A 14,832-nucleotide genomic window follows, 5' to 3' on the forward strand; every position below is an offset into this window, starting at 1 on the left:
AGCACCGACATCTAGCAATGAGTGTGTGAACATAAATGTAATGTCGGTGGGAAATACGTACTCCCCCAAGCTTAGGCTTTTGGCCTAAGTTGGTTTATTGCCACGGATGGCCTAGCGGATATCCATAGTTGTAGCCGGGGTCGTACTGAGATGCAGCGGCTATCGCCTCCTGAGCTGCAGCGTGGCGGCGAGCTGCCTCCGCCCTCCTCTCGTACTCATCTGCCTCCTCTCTGGTAATAAAATGTCTTCCTTTTGTCTGATAATCAAAGAAGGCAGGAGCAGGGAGAGTAATACGGACAGCACGACGTCTGTCAAAGATTAAGCGATGCCGGAGAGGTGATTCATTCCTCTCGATAAACTGGTGGTGAACCATAGCATTAAAGTCTAAATAAGTAGGAGGCAACTCAATACCATCCTCACGTATGTCCACACCAATAAAATTAGCTAAGCGGGTTGCATAAATTCCACCAAAGAAATCTCAATTAAATCTATTATGATGCAATCTATGTGCAACAATGGCTCCCAAATTATAAGATTTGTCTCCTAACACAGCACCCCTAAGCATACTGAGATCAGGGACACACATGTGACATGCTTCATCTTTACCATTTATGCACCTACCTATGAAAAGAGCAAAATAATGTATAGCAGGAAAATGAATACTCCCTATGGTAGCTTGTGCTATATCTCTAGATTCCCCCACAGTTATACTAGCAAGAAAATTTCTAAATTCAGATTTGCGGGGTTCACTAGCACTACCCCATCGTGGAAGTTTGCAAGCAGTGGTAAAATCCTCTAAGTCCATAGTATAAGATTTTTCATAAAGATCAAACAGAACAGTTGGAGAATTACGTGAAGATGAAAATTCAAACCTCCTCACAAATGAACTAGTGAGATAGTGGTATTGGCGGCACTTCTCTGCCCCAAAGCTCACAAGATCAGCGTTATGCAAATATGCGTTAAATTCTTCCTTGATTCCCGCTCGATCCATAAAGTTCTCTGAAGGCCATTCATAAGGCCGCACTGGAGCGTCCCTTGGTGGCTCATCGTCAGCATGACGCATTGCAAGCCTGGGTCCTTGCTTCCTTGAAGAACCACCTTGGAACATTTTCCTAAGCATATTTCTTCCTCTGAAAAATTTCTGAAATTTTTAGTAACTTCAAATAAAAGTGAACCAAGCTCAACAAAATTGATAGCAACTACTCCTACAAGTGCCTAAAGACTATATCATGCATTAGAACTACTTGGAGCCATATAAATTTGACATGCAAGCTCAAGAACATGGTCACCTAGGCAGCACAAATTTGCAATGAATAAAGCACTAGAACAAAAACTTATTGGACCAATGGAGGAGTCATATACCAAGGAACAATCTCCCCAAGTAGTTTTGTGAAAGGTGCTCTGAGCAAGGAGATCGAAAATCGCAGCAAAATGAGCTAGAACTCGTGCTTGAGCTGGATGGTGATTTTTTTTGGGAGGAAGAAGAAGTGTGTGGGTGCAGGAATAAGTGGAGGGGAGCCACCATGGGCCCACAAGGCAGGGGGCGCGCCCAGGGGGGTAGGGCGTGCCCTCCACCCTCGTGGCCAGGTGCTTGCCCCTCCTGCTGTGTTCTCAGTGCCAGATATTCTCAATATTCCAGAAAAAATCATATTTCATTTTCAGGGCTTTTGGAGAACTTTTATTCTCGGGGTATTTTTATATTGCACGGATAAATCAGAAAACAGACAGAAAATACTATTTTTACTTTATTTCAACTAAATAATAGAAAGTAGAGATAGGGTACAGAAGGTTGTGCCTTCTAGTTTCATCCATCTCATGCTCATCAAAAGGAATCCACTAACAAGGTTGATCAAGTCTTGTTAACAAACTCATTCCGAATAACACTATGTTACCTCAACGGGGATATGCACATCCCCAATAATAAGAATATCATATTTCTTTTTGAAAGTAGGAAGAGGAAATTCAAAACCTCCAAAAATAATCGATGGAATTTTTCCAATAGAATTGATACTATGAACTTGAGGTTGTTTCCTCGGAAAGTGTATCGTATGCTCATTACCATTAACATGAAAAGTGACATTGCCTTTGTTGCAATCAATAACAGCCCCTGCAGTATTCAAAAAGGGTCTTCCAAGAATAATAGACATACTATCGTCCTCAGGAATATCAAGAATAACAAAGTCCGTTAAAATAGTAACGTTTGCAACCACAACAGGCACATCCTCACAAATACCGACAGGTATAGCAGTTGATTTATCATCCATTTGCAAAGATATTTCAGTAGGTGTCAACTTATTCAAGTCAAGTCTACGATATAAAGAGAGAGGCATAACACTAACACCGGCTCCAAGATCACCTAAAGCAGTTTTAACATAGTTTCTTTTAATGGAGCATGGTATAATCGGTACTCCTGGATCTCCAAGTTTCTTTGGTATTCCACCCTTAAAAGTATAATTAGCAAGCATGGTGGAAATTTCAGCTTCCGGTATCTTTCTCTTATTAGTAACAATTTCTTTCATATATTTAGCATAAGGATTCATTTTGAGCATATCAGTTAATCGCATACGCAAAAAGATAGGTCTAATCATTTCAGCAAAGCGCTCAAAATCCTCATCATCCTTTTTCTTGGATGGTTTGGGAGGAAAAGGCATGGGTTTCTGAACCCAAGGCTCCCTTTCTTTACCATGTTTCCTAGCAACAAAGTCTCTCTTATCATAACATTGATTCTTCGATTGTGGGTTATCAAGATCAACAGCAGGTACAATTTCTACATCATTATCATTACTAGGTTGAGCATCATCATGAACATTATCATTAACATTTTCACTAGGTGCATGTTCATTACCAGATTGTGTTTCAGCATCAGAAATAGAAATATCATTTGGATTCTCAGGTGGTTCAGCAATAGGTTCACTAGAAGCATGCAAAGTCCTATCATTTTTCTTTTTCTTCTTTTTATAATAACTAGGTGCATCAATATTATTTCTCTGAGAATCTTGCTCAATTCTCTTAGGGTGGCCTTCAGGATACAAAGGTTCCTGAGTCATCTTACCAGTTCTAGTAGCCACTCTAATAGCATAATCATTATTCTTACTATTCAATTCATTGAGAAAATCATTTTGAGCTTTAAGTACTTGTTCTACTTGAGTGGTAACCATAGAAGCATGTTTAGTAATGAGTTTAAGTTCACCTTTAACTCTAGACATATAATCACCCAAGTGTTCAAGCGTATCGGAATTGTATTTCAATTGTCTACCAAAATAAGCATTGAAGTTTTCTTGTTTGACAATAAAGTTATCAAACTCTTCTAAGCATTGTCTAGCAGACTTATAGTGAGGAATATCACCTTCATCAAATCTATAGAGAGAATTTACCTTTACTACCTGTGTCGGGTTATCAAGACCATGAGTTTCTTCAATAGGTAATGGATTAGGATCATATATTTCTTCAACAGGCGGTAAATTAAGACCATGTATTTCTTCAATAGGAGGTAAATTCTTAACATCTTCAGCTTTAATACCTTTTTCTTTCATAGATTTCTTTGCCTCTTGCATATCTTCAGGGCTGAGAAAATAGAACACCTCTCTTCTTCGGAGTTGGTTTAGGAATAGGCTCAGGAATTGGCTCAGGAGCTGGCTCCGGAAGTGTCCAATTATTTTCATTTGTCAACATATTATTCAATAGAATTTCAGCTTCATCCGGTGTTCTTTCCCTGAAAACAGAACCATCACAACTATCCAGGTAATCTCTGGAAGTATCGGTTAGTCCATTATAAAATATATCAAGTATTTCATTTTTCTTAAGAGGATGATCAGGCAAAGCATTAAGTAATCGGGGAAGCCTCCCCCAAGCTTGTGGGAGACTCTCTTCTTCAATTTGCACAAAATTATATATTTCCCTTAAAGCAGCTTGTTTCTTATGAGCAGGGAAATATTTAGCAGAGAAGTAATAAATCATATCCTGGGGACTACGCACACAACCAGGATCAAGAGAATTAAACCATATCTTAGCATCACCCTTTGATGAGAACGGAAATATTTTAAGGATATAAAGGTAGCGGGTTCTCTCATCATTAGTGAACAGGGTGACTATATCATTTAATTTAGTAAGATGTGTCACAACAGTTTCAGATTCATAGCCATGAAAAGGATCAGATTCAACCAAAGTAATTATATCAGGATCAACAGAGAATTCATAATCCTTATCAGTAACACAGATAGGTGAAGTAGCAAAAGCAGGGTCAGGTTTCATTCTAGCATTAAGAGATTGCTCCTTCCATTTAGCCAATAACTTCTTTAGATCATATCTATCATTGCAAGCAAAAATTTCTTTAGCAATTGCTTCATCCATAACATAGCCCTCAGACACAACAGGCAATTCATATTTATTAGGGGAAGAGTCTTCATCATCACTTTCATCAATATTATCAATAATTTCATTCTCTCTAGCCCTAGCAAGTTGTTCATCAAGAAATTCACCAAGTGGCACAGTAGTATCAAGCATAGAAGTAGTTTCATCATAAGTATCATGCATAGCAGAAGTGGCATCATCAATAACATGCGACATATCAGAACGAATAGCAGAAGCAGGTTTAGGTGTCGCAAGCTTACTCAAAATAGAAGGTGAATCAAGTGCAGAGCTAGATGGCAGTTCCTTACCTCCCCTCGTAGTTGAGGGATAGATTTTTGTCTTAGCGTCTTTCAAGTTCTTCATAGTGACCAGCAGATATAAATCCCAAGTGACTCAAAGAATAGAGCTATGCTCACCGGCAACGGCGCCAGAAAATAGTCTTGATAACCCACAAGTATAGGGGATCGCAACAGTTTTCGAGGGTAGAGTATTCAACCCAAATTTATTGATTCGACACAAGGGGAGCCAAAGAATATTCTCAAGTATTAGCAGTTGAGTTGTTAATTCAACCACACCTGCATAACTTAATATCTGCAGCAATGTGTTTAGTAGCAAAGTAATATGGAAGTAACAGTAACGATAGCAAAAGTAATATTTTTGGGTTTTGTAGTGATTGTAACAGTAGCAACGGAAAAGAAAATAAGCAAGGAACAATATATGAAAAGCTCGTAGGCATTGGATCGGTGATGGAGAATTATGCCGGATGCGGTTCATCATGTAACAATCATAACATAGGGTGACACAGAACTAGCTCCAATTCATCAATGTAATGTAGGCATGTATTCCGAATATAGTCATACATGCTTATGGAAAAGAACTTGCATGACATCTTCTGTCCTACCCTCCCGTGGCAGCGGGGTCCTAATGGAAACTAAGGGATATTAAGGCCTCCTTTTAATAGAGTATCGGACCAAAGCATTAACACATAGTGAATACATGAACTCCTCAAACTACGGTCATCACCGGGAGTGGTCCCGATTATTGTCACTTCGGGGTTGCCGGATCATAACACATAGTAGGTGACTATAGACTTGCAAGATAGGATCAAGAACTCACATATATTCATGAAAACATAATAGGTTCAGATCTGAAATCATGGCACTCGGGCCCTAGTGACAAGCATTAAGCATAGCAAAGTCATAGCAACATCAATCTCAGAACATAGTGGATACTAGGGATCAAACCCTAACAAAACTAACTCGATTACATGATAGATCTCATCCAACCCATCACCGTCCAGCAAGCCTACGATGGAATTACTCACGCACGGTGGTGAGCATCATGAAATTGGTGATGGAGGATGGTTGATGACGATGATGGCGACGGATTCCCCTCTCCGGAGCCCCGAACGGACTCCAGATCAGCCCTCCCGAGAGGTTTTAGGGCTTGGCGGCGGCTCCGTATCGTAAAACGCGATGAATCCTTCTCTCTGATTTTTTTCTCCCCGAAAGTGAATATATGGAGTTGGAGTTGAGGTCGGTGGAGCATTAGGGGGCCCACGAGGTAGGGGGCAGACGCGCCCCCCACCCTCGTGGACAGGGTGTGGGCCCCCTGACGTGGATTTTTCTTCCAGTATTTTTCTTATTTTCCAAATAGATGTTCCGTGGAGTTTCAGGTCATTCCGAGAACTTTTGTTTCTGCACATAAATAACACCATGGAAAGTCTGCTGAAAACAGCGTCAGTCTGGGTTAATTCCATTCAAATCATGCAAGTTAGAGTCCAAAACAAGGGCAAAAGTGTTTGCAAAAGTAGATACAACGGAGACGTATCAACGACAAACCTGGTTGAGGGACTAATGTGTTTGTGAGAATTGCAGGATAACACAGATAGTAGTCCCTCATTGATTCGGTTTACCTACCGGAGATGACCCCTAAAAATGTGTGTAGACATTGAAGACAATGGTGGTACGTGAAGATATTCACATTGAAGACTATGACATGAGAAGACATCTCATGAAGACTTTGGAGCGCGAAGACATAGTTGTTTCGTAGTTTCATTTTCTTATTTGTTGAGTCATAGGAACCACCGTACAGTTAAGTGGGGTCCAAGTGAACAAAGTCAGAGTGACTGAAGTGATGCTCAACCAAATCCTATGTCTTCGAGCGAAGACAATGAGAGCAGATCTTATCCAGAGTTGGATGAGTCAGCTTTACTTGTAGCCCAAGTCAAGCTACCGCGTGTGTTTGAAATCTGACCGTTGGAACACGTGTCAGTTCCTTAGTGACCCATCGTCATTTCGGACAAATCAGGCGGGTTGCCTAGTGGCTATAAATAGCCCACCCCCTACACCATAAATTGGTGGCTGCTCAGAGTTAGTGCACGGCTTTTGTCGTTTGAGAGCAACCCACCTCCGAAGCTTTTGAGAGAGAGAAATCCTTGCGAGGACAAAGCCCAAACACCCAGAGCCAAAGAGTGTTAGGCATCACTGAAGTCTTTCTGTCCGCGTGACCTGAAGACTTGTTACACTTGAGGCCTTTGAATCCTCCAGCCGGTTAGGCGTCGCGTTCTGAGCATCCAAGAGTCATTGTGGATCGCCGATGAACGAAGTTTGTGAAGGTTTGGAAGTCTACCTTGAAGACTTGCCAGAGTGATTGGGCGAGGACTGGGTGTCCTTAGCTCAAGGGGGATAAGGTGAAGACACGGTCTTCTGAGTTAAATCTCAGCTTGCCTAACCATACGTACAGTTGTCACAACAACTGGAACTGGTCCAACAAATCCTTGTCCTCATCAAGCGACTGGTTCTATCTTCTCCCTCTCTTTATTTATAGTTTGTCTTCGTGAAGTCATTGCCTGCTTCTGTTACCTATTTGACTTCACTGTGTGACCTCTATTGTTGTTTGGCTTCACACTATCTTCCATCCTGATCATTACTACCTAGCTTCTATTAGTCTTTGTGCTTTCACTTCATTGAATACTTGACTATGGCCTGCCTAGTGTAGTCTACCTTCCGCTGCATGTTAATAGGTTCATTTCTATCGTTTGTCTTCGAAACTCCCATGTTTTGAAGACTTTCATAAAAATCGCCTATTCACCCCCCTCTAATCGATAACTAGCACTTTCAAGACCAAGCAGCACCTCATGCTCCTCGACGACCTGAAGGAGACCTTCGCCAACCTGCGCGAGCACAAGGTCAAGCTCAACCTGGAAAAATGCGTTTTCGGCGTCCCGGCCGGAAAGCTACTCGGCTTCCTCGTCTCGGAATGCGGCATTAAGGCAAACCCGGAGAAGATCAAGGCCATCGAGCGCATGCGCAAGCCGGCCCGGCTGCGCGATGTCCAGAAATTCACCGGCTGCTTGGCCTCGGTCAGCCGGTTTCTCAGCCGGCTGGGTGAGAGGGCCTTGCCCCTATATCAGTTGATGAAGAAGACGACGCCGTTCGAGTGGAACGACCAGGAGGACGAAGCTTTCCGGGATCTCAAGCGCATGCTCACCACCGCACCAGTCCTGGCCGCGCCGGCCGAGAAGGAGCCGCTGTTGCTCTATATCGCCACGACCTCACGGTCGGTCAGCACGATGATGGTGGTCGAGCGACCAGAGAAGGACAAGGTCCAAGCCGTCCAACGTCCCGTCTACTACCTGAGCGAGGTGCTCTCCGCCTCGAAGCAGAACTACCCACACTACCAGAAGATGTGTTACGGCGTGTACTTCACCCCCAAGAAACTGAAGCAGTACTTCCAAGAGCATGTCGTCGCCGTGGTCAGCACGGCCCCTCTCGGCGAAATCATCGAGTGCCGGGATGCCTCTGGCCAGATCGCCAAGTGGGCGCTTGAGCTAGCCGGCCACACCATCCTCTACGAGCCCCGCACTACGATCAAGTCCCAAGCTTTTGGCCGACTTCCTCGTCGATTGGACCGAGACCCAGTACCTGTCGCCACCGCCGGACTCGACGCACTGGCGCATGCACTTCGACGGCTTGAAGATGCGACTCGGCCTAGGGGCCGGCATCGTGCTGTCCTCCTCCAAGGGCGACCGGCTCAAGTACGCACTGCAGATCCACTTCGCCACCTCCAACAATGTCGCCGAATACGAAGCCCTTGTGCACGGCCTTCGGCTTGCCAAGGAAATCGGCATGTGGCGCATCCTGTGCTATGGCGACTCGGACCTGGTGGTGGAGCAGTGCTCCGACGAGTGGGGCGCCCACGACTCCAACATGGCAAGCTACCGCTTCCTCGTCCAGAAGCTGTCCAGATTCTTCGAAGGCTGCGAGTTCCGTCACGTCCCACGCGTAGAAAATGAGGCCACCGACACGCTCGCCAAGATCACTTCATCCTGGTAGTCCATCATGTCCGGCGTCTCCCTCGAGCATCTGCACAAGCCATCCGTCAAGCCGTCTCCGGACTCCGAGTCCATCCATGTACCAGGCGACCCGGCCGTGCCTCAATCCAGCCCGGGGACTGCTGAACCCGGCCCGAGGACTGCCGAACCCGGCCCAGGGGTCCCTCAACCCGGCCCAGCCGCCACCGTCCTCGTCCAGGGGGCTGCCGAACCTGGCTCAGGGACTGCCGCCCCGGAACCCGCCGTGGTGGCCGTCTTCGCCGTGGCGACGCCACCATCCTGGGCCCTGTCCATCTCAAAGTTCCTGGAGAGTGGGGTCCTCCCCATGGACGAGACCGAAGCTCGGCAGGTGCAGTGCCGAGCGTCCGCCTGCAGCATCATCAACAACGAGCTCATCAAGCGCAGCTCCATAGGCGTTTTCCAGCGCTGTGTCGAACGAGACAGGGGCATCGAGATCCTCCTCGACATACACCAGGGCGAGTGCGGGCACCACGCCGTCTCGCGGTCCCTGGTGGCCAAAGCTTTCCGCCATGGTTTCTACTGGCCCACGGCCCTCGAAGACGCAGAGTCACTTGTCCTCAAGTGCGAGGGATACCAGCGCTTCAGCAAGCGCAGCCACCAGCCGGCGTCGGCACTACGGACCATCCCGATCGCCTGGCCCTTCGCGGTCTGGGGACTCGACATGGTGGGACCCTTCAAGACCGCTCGAGGCGGCATGACGCATCTGCTGGTGGCGGTGGACAAGTTCACCAAATGGATCGAGGCGAGGCCAATCAAGAAATTGGACGGGCCAACGGCCGTTCGATTCATCAAGGACATCGCAGTGCGCTACGGCATGCTGAACAGCATCATCACGGACAACGGCACCAACTTCGCCAAGGGCGCGCTCGTGCAGTACTACTCCGTCTCCGGCATCCGCCTTGACCTGGCTTCCGTCACGCTTCTGCAGTCCAACGGCCAGTTCGAGCGGGCTAATGGTCTCATCCTATCCGGCATCAAACCGCGACTCGTCGAGCCGCTCATCCGTTCACCCGGCAGCTGGCTTGACGAGTTGCCAGCCGTCCTCTGGAGTTTCCGCACCATGCCAAACAGGTCGACCGGGTTCACCCCGTTCTTCCTCGTCTATGGAGCAGAAGCCGTCATCCCGACCGACGTCGAGTTCGACTTGCCGCGCGTCACGATGTACACGGAAGCCGAAGCAAAGGAACCCGTGAAGACGGCATCGACCTGCTCGAAGAAGCATGTCTCCTAGCGCTCAGTCGCGCAGCCATCTACCAGCAAGGCCTGAGGCACTACCACAGCAAGAAGATCAAGCCCCTCGCTTTCCGAGAGGGAGACCTCGTCCTCCGGCCCGTCCAAGAGCAGACCGGCCAACACAAGTTGTCCTCCCCATGGGAGGGCCCCTTCATCGTCAGCAAGGCATTGTGCGACCGCAACGCGTACTACCTCATCGACGCCCGCAAGTCAAACAAGCGCAAGAGGGACACCGCCGGCGAAGAAAAAACCTGACCATGGAATGCAGAGCTCCTCCGCCCATTTTACAGTTAGCCGTGTGCATGTATGTATCGCTGCCTTTTGTAATCATCTGAAAACTATGGGATCCCCGAACGATGCTCGGGGGCTGCCCCTTTACGACCAAGCTATTGTGTCTCTTACATTTTTGCACTACTTTCCTCTCAAACCAACCCGACCGCCGGGTCGACTCGCTCGACCCGAGGGCTCGGGGGCTGTCCGGCTTGGCCACCCGTCGGTTTCCTTAGCGGTTCCCGACACGTTGGATCGCCACGGCCTCTTACTTCGCCTTAAGCCGCAGAACCGGCTTCTGCTGTTGGTTGGCAAGCACATGAGACCAAAGCACCAGCACGCCGCGAACACTAAGTCAAGAACCGCCGGGTCGCCCAACCCGGCCTCACCACTTTAAGTTGCCACACGACCGGCTGCTCGCCAACCCGACCAAGACGGATTGCCGCCAGCCAGCCCAGTGGGTGTTTCGCTCGCGCTCAACATTTCAAAAGCCCAAGTATTGTACGCTCCTCTCAAAGGCCGAACCCCTTATCATGGACCGGAGCCTCGGCCGTCAGACTCGTGGGGGGGGAACCCAAAGGTGGAAAGTCGCAAGAAAACGGCTCCAAAGACGAAAAGCAAAGGCGCAGGCATCCGCGAAGTTTCTGCATGTCGCTGGGTCGCTCAACCCGGCCTCACCATTCTAAGTTGCTGCACGACCGGCTGCTCACCAACCCGGCCCCGCCGGATTGCCGCCAGCCGGCCCAGTGGGTGTTTCGCTCGCGCTCAACGTTTCGAAAGCCTAAGTATTGTACACTCCTCTCAAAGGCCGAACCCCTTGTCACGGACCGGAGCCTCGGCCATCAGACTCGCGGGGGGGAACCCCAAAGGGGGAAAGTTGCAAGAAAACGGCTCCAAAAAAACAAAGAGCAAAGGCGCAACCATTCACGAAGCTCATACAGCATAAATTCAGAAACAGGCCCAGGGCCAGAGTTCATTACACCCAATTAACCCCCAGTGGGTGGGTGGACCTGCTACCTAACATAAATTTTCACTAAGTTAAAAATCAGATATTCCCGCCGCCAGATCGCGCGGCTACCGGGTCTGCTGAGGTGTCTATATCCTCCTCCCCGATGTCCGCGTCGCGGTAGACGTCCGTCTCCTCGGAGCTGACCTCTGGGTCGTCCAGAAGCAAGCTGTGGTCGTCAGCACGGACGACTCCGCCGTCCTCCACCCGCTCCGGCCGGGACTCATCGTGGAAGGCGAACCCGGCGATGTAGCTGGCCCGAGCAGCAATCCGGCCGGCCTCCGCCTGCAGCTGGCTCTCCGAGCCGGCTCGCTGGCCCATCAACGCATCCAGCGACAGGTCCAGATGCCAAGACATCGCGAACCTGAGCGCCATCTCAGCGCCGGCACGAGCGGCGGAAACCCGCCAGTCATGGAGCCGATCCGGCCCCGCCTCCAACTACCGCGCCAGCCACGTGAAGCTGTTCGGCGTGACGGAACCTGGCCAGAGGGCCACCGTGATCGCCGCGCCGGCCTCAAAAAGCCGCCCCATCTGCTCGCTCAAGACTCGCAGACAGGCCTCAGCGGCGGTCACGATCTCCGGGAAGGTCCAGGCCACCCGCGGGTCAGTCCCGGAGCCGACGATCCCCTGCGAGTCATGCTGAAAGCGGACCGCCTCCCACGCCAGCTGGCGGGTCTCCGGGAAGGCCCCTGCCGAGAAGAAAAACAAGTCAGAGGAAAGTCACTAAGGAAGAAAAGCCGGAGTCCGAACCCGCCAACGACAAAACCAAAGGAAAGCACTTACTAGAGAAGGACTCTTCCAGGTGCTGCACTTCGAGCAACGTACCACGTAGCTCCCGAGCGATGGTGCAGTCACGCTCCTGGAGCGTCTTCTTCAGATCAGTGACCTTGGCAAGGGCTGCCTTCAGCTTGGCGTCCTTGTCCTCGGCCGCCTTCATGGCCTCCTCGCAGCGCCGGGTCTCCCCCTCCCGGGTCTCCTCCGCCGTGGCCACCAGCACCTTCAGGCGCTCCACCTCGGCCTGGAGCTGTCCCTTGTCGTCGACCAGCTTGCCATGTTGCTGGTCCGCCTCGGCAAGGGCCTACTGCGCCTCCACGACCTTGGCGGCCTCTGCCTTGAGACGCTCCACCTCGGCCTCGAGGCGGCCCTTGTCGCCCGCAAGCTGCTCCTGCAGCCGGCTGGCTTCGTCGAGCGCCCGTCGGGCTCCCGTCGCCTCCACCCTCGCCTTCTCCACCTCGGCTCCAAGCCGTCCGACGTCTGCGACAAGCCGGTCGTAGTGAAAACCGGCCCGAATCAGCCGGGTCCTCCAAGACAGCACCTCGGCTGCAGAAGAGAACTCGGCAACAAAGTACTACTTTAAGATTCGACCCAACTGCTACGCAGTTGGCCCGAATCTCGGGGGCTACACCCAGTGGGTGCGCTAGCGCGCCCCCACTAAAAAAGAGCATGCAAGAAAAGTACCTGCCGCGGCGTGGAGCTCCTCCTCCTTGGCGGCGAGCCTTTCCTCGAGACGCCGGTGCGTCTTGAGGAGCCGGTTGAAGACGCCAACCCGGTAGGAGTCCAGTTGCTACAGAAAGCGACAATCAATACAAGCCAGCAAGATAAGATTCGACCCAACTGCTATGCAGTTGGCCTGAATCTCGGGGGCTACACCCAGTGGGTGCGCTGGCGCGCCCCCATGAAGAAGAAACGACGAGAAGAGAAAAAGCGGAAGGCAATGAAAAATTTACAAACATGGCGCACTCCAGCTCCTGCGTCGCCTCAACCTCGGCCTAGGCGAAGGCCTGGATCCGGTTCGTCCGCCCTCGCAGGCGTCGGGTCACGGCGGCCATCGCCGCCTCCTCCTGGGTCGGAGGCCCGAAGGGGACCTCGCTGGTCCCGCTCCGCGACGACTGCGACCCGGCAACCCGGCAACCTCCGGGCCTGAGCACTAGGGCGTGCTCCACACCGGCCGCCTCCCCTGAACCGACGCCTTCTCCGGCGCCCTCTCAGGCACCGACGCCGGCTCGGTGGGTGGAGCGGCTTGAGACTCCACCACCGGCGGCGCCTCACTTGCCGGCGTCCGAGACGCCCCCTCCAGCGCCGTCCGCAACGCCTCCCCCAAGACGGCATCGCCGCCGCCTCCACCGACCCCCGCCCGCTCGACCACGTCGGTCTGCAGCGGGGTGTCGTCCCCGATGACCACGACCTCCCGGTCGAGGTCCATCACGTCCGCACGGCCGCCTCGGCCGTGCTCCCCCTCCGACGCCGGCACAAAGACCGTCGCCGCCGCCACCGTCCCAGCCGGCATCTCCGGCCACGCCGGCTCCGCGTCGGCTCACGCCCACACCGCCGCGGCGCTAACCCAGGCCCGGGTCGATGCCGCCTCCAGCTCCGCCTCGGCCCGGTTCCGGTCCCACCAGGCCAGGCCATCGGTGTCGGCCGGGTCCAGACCGAGGTCCGGGTCCGCCCGCTCCTCCTCCTCATCCCGGTCAACGGTGTCGGTCCGGCTCCTCCGGAACGCGGCGCCCTCAGCGGACGTAGCATCCGCCGCCGCTAGCGCCAGCGAGATCGGCGACCTGAAACCCAAGAAAAAATAAGTACGCAAAGCCAAGCAGAGCCGCTCGGCCGCTTGGCTCGAACAAAAAGGGCACTCACCCCGGCACCACCGGAACGGCGAGCCTCGCTGCCCTCTCTTGCGGAGCGCCGCGACTCCTCTTAGCGGGCGGCTTCGCACCTCCGGCCGGGTCCGCCGCGCGCTTCATGGTCGAGGCCCGCGGCGCGACGCTATATTTCCCATGCGGCCGCCTCCTCGCCGACGCCCCCCGAGACGACCCGGCTCCGGCCGCGCCGCCGCCTCCTCCACCCGGCGCCGCTACACCAACGGCTCACGTCAGCACCCCCCAATGTCGTCCCACGACCGGCAACTCAAGAGGTAAAGACAAGACTCACCCGCTCGGCGCTCGGCACCCGCGTCGGCGGCCGCCCCCTCCCCTTCGCCATGAGCCTCGAGCTCCTCCGAGGCAACGCGCACCACATGCGCCCGCGCCCGGTCGTAGGGATGCCGGATGGCATTCAGAAGCACCTCCCGCGTCGCGTCAGGGCGAACAAGAAGATAAGCAGCGGCGAAATATGGGGACCAAGGACTCACCAACGGTGCCGGGTTCGCATGGCTGTATGGGGCCTTCCCGAACTCCCAGTCAGCCTGCAAGTTGGCCTTGGAGATGTCATTGACCCAGCGCGCAACCTGGTCTGCCGCCAGCTGCGTGTTCGCCATGCGATTGGGGTCCTGGAGGCCGGTCATCCGACCGATGAGGTGGCCGCGCTGCTGTAGCGGCAGCACTCGCCGAACGATGAAGGCGGTGATGAGGTCGGTGCCGGTGAGCTTCTCCCGCTCCTTCATCACCGTCACCCACTCGCACAAGTTGAGAACCTCTTGCGACGGGTGCTTTGGGTAGTACCCCAGTTCTGCTTCGCCCACGGCGGCAAATTGATGAACGGCGGCAAGTCGATGCGGTCCGTGCCGAGGCTGCGGACGTAGAAGAAGGAATTCTACCATTTCTTGGCAGAATCCTCCAGCGGCATCCTCGGGCAGTCGGTACCCGGCCTTTGGCCCCTGCTGTTTCAGGGAGAAGAAGCG

At 52.1% G+C, this 14,832-nt stretch overlaps 1 protein-coding gene across 1 annotated transcript; it reads left to right on the forward strand.

The window, feature by feature from the left end:
* Window positions 1-8,309: 8,309 nt before the first annotated feature.
* On the forward strand, window positions 8,310-8,687 carry LOC141022781 (uncharacterized). The gene has a single exon (XM_073499041.1). It carries the CDS (start codon window positions 8,310-8,312, stop codon window positions 8,685-8,687), a length of 378 nt encoding a protein of 125 aa, XP_073355142.1.
* The last annotated feature ends 6,145 nt before the right edge of the window (window positions 8,688-14,832 follow it).

Source organism: Aegilops tauschii, chromosome 5, assembly GCF_002575655.3.
Source record: "Aegilops tauschii subsp. strangulata cultivar AL8/78 chromosome 5, Aet v6.0, whole genome shotgun sequence".
Lineage (NCBI taxonomy): Eukaryota > Viridiplantae > Streptophyta > Magnoliopsida > Poales > Poaceae > Aegilops > Aegilops tauschii.

Bases quoted from the DNA above. Each gene is read 5' to 3' on its own strand.
- LOC141022781 (XM_073499041.1), top strand. From the start codon at position 8,310: ATGCACTTCGACGGCTTGAAGATGCGACTCGGCCTAGGGGCCGGCATC.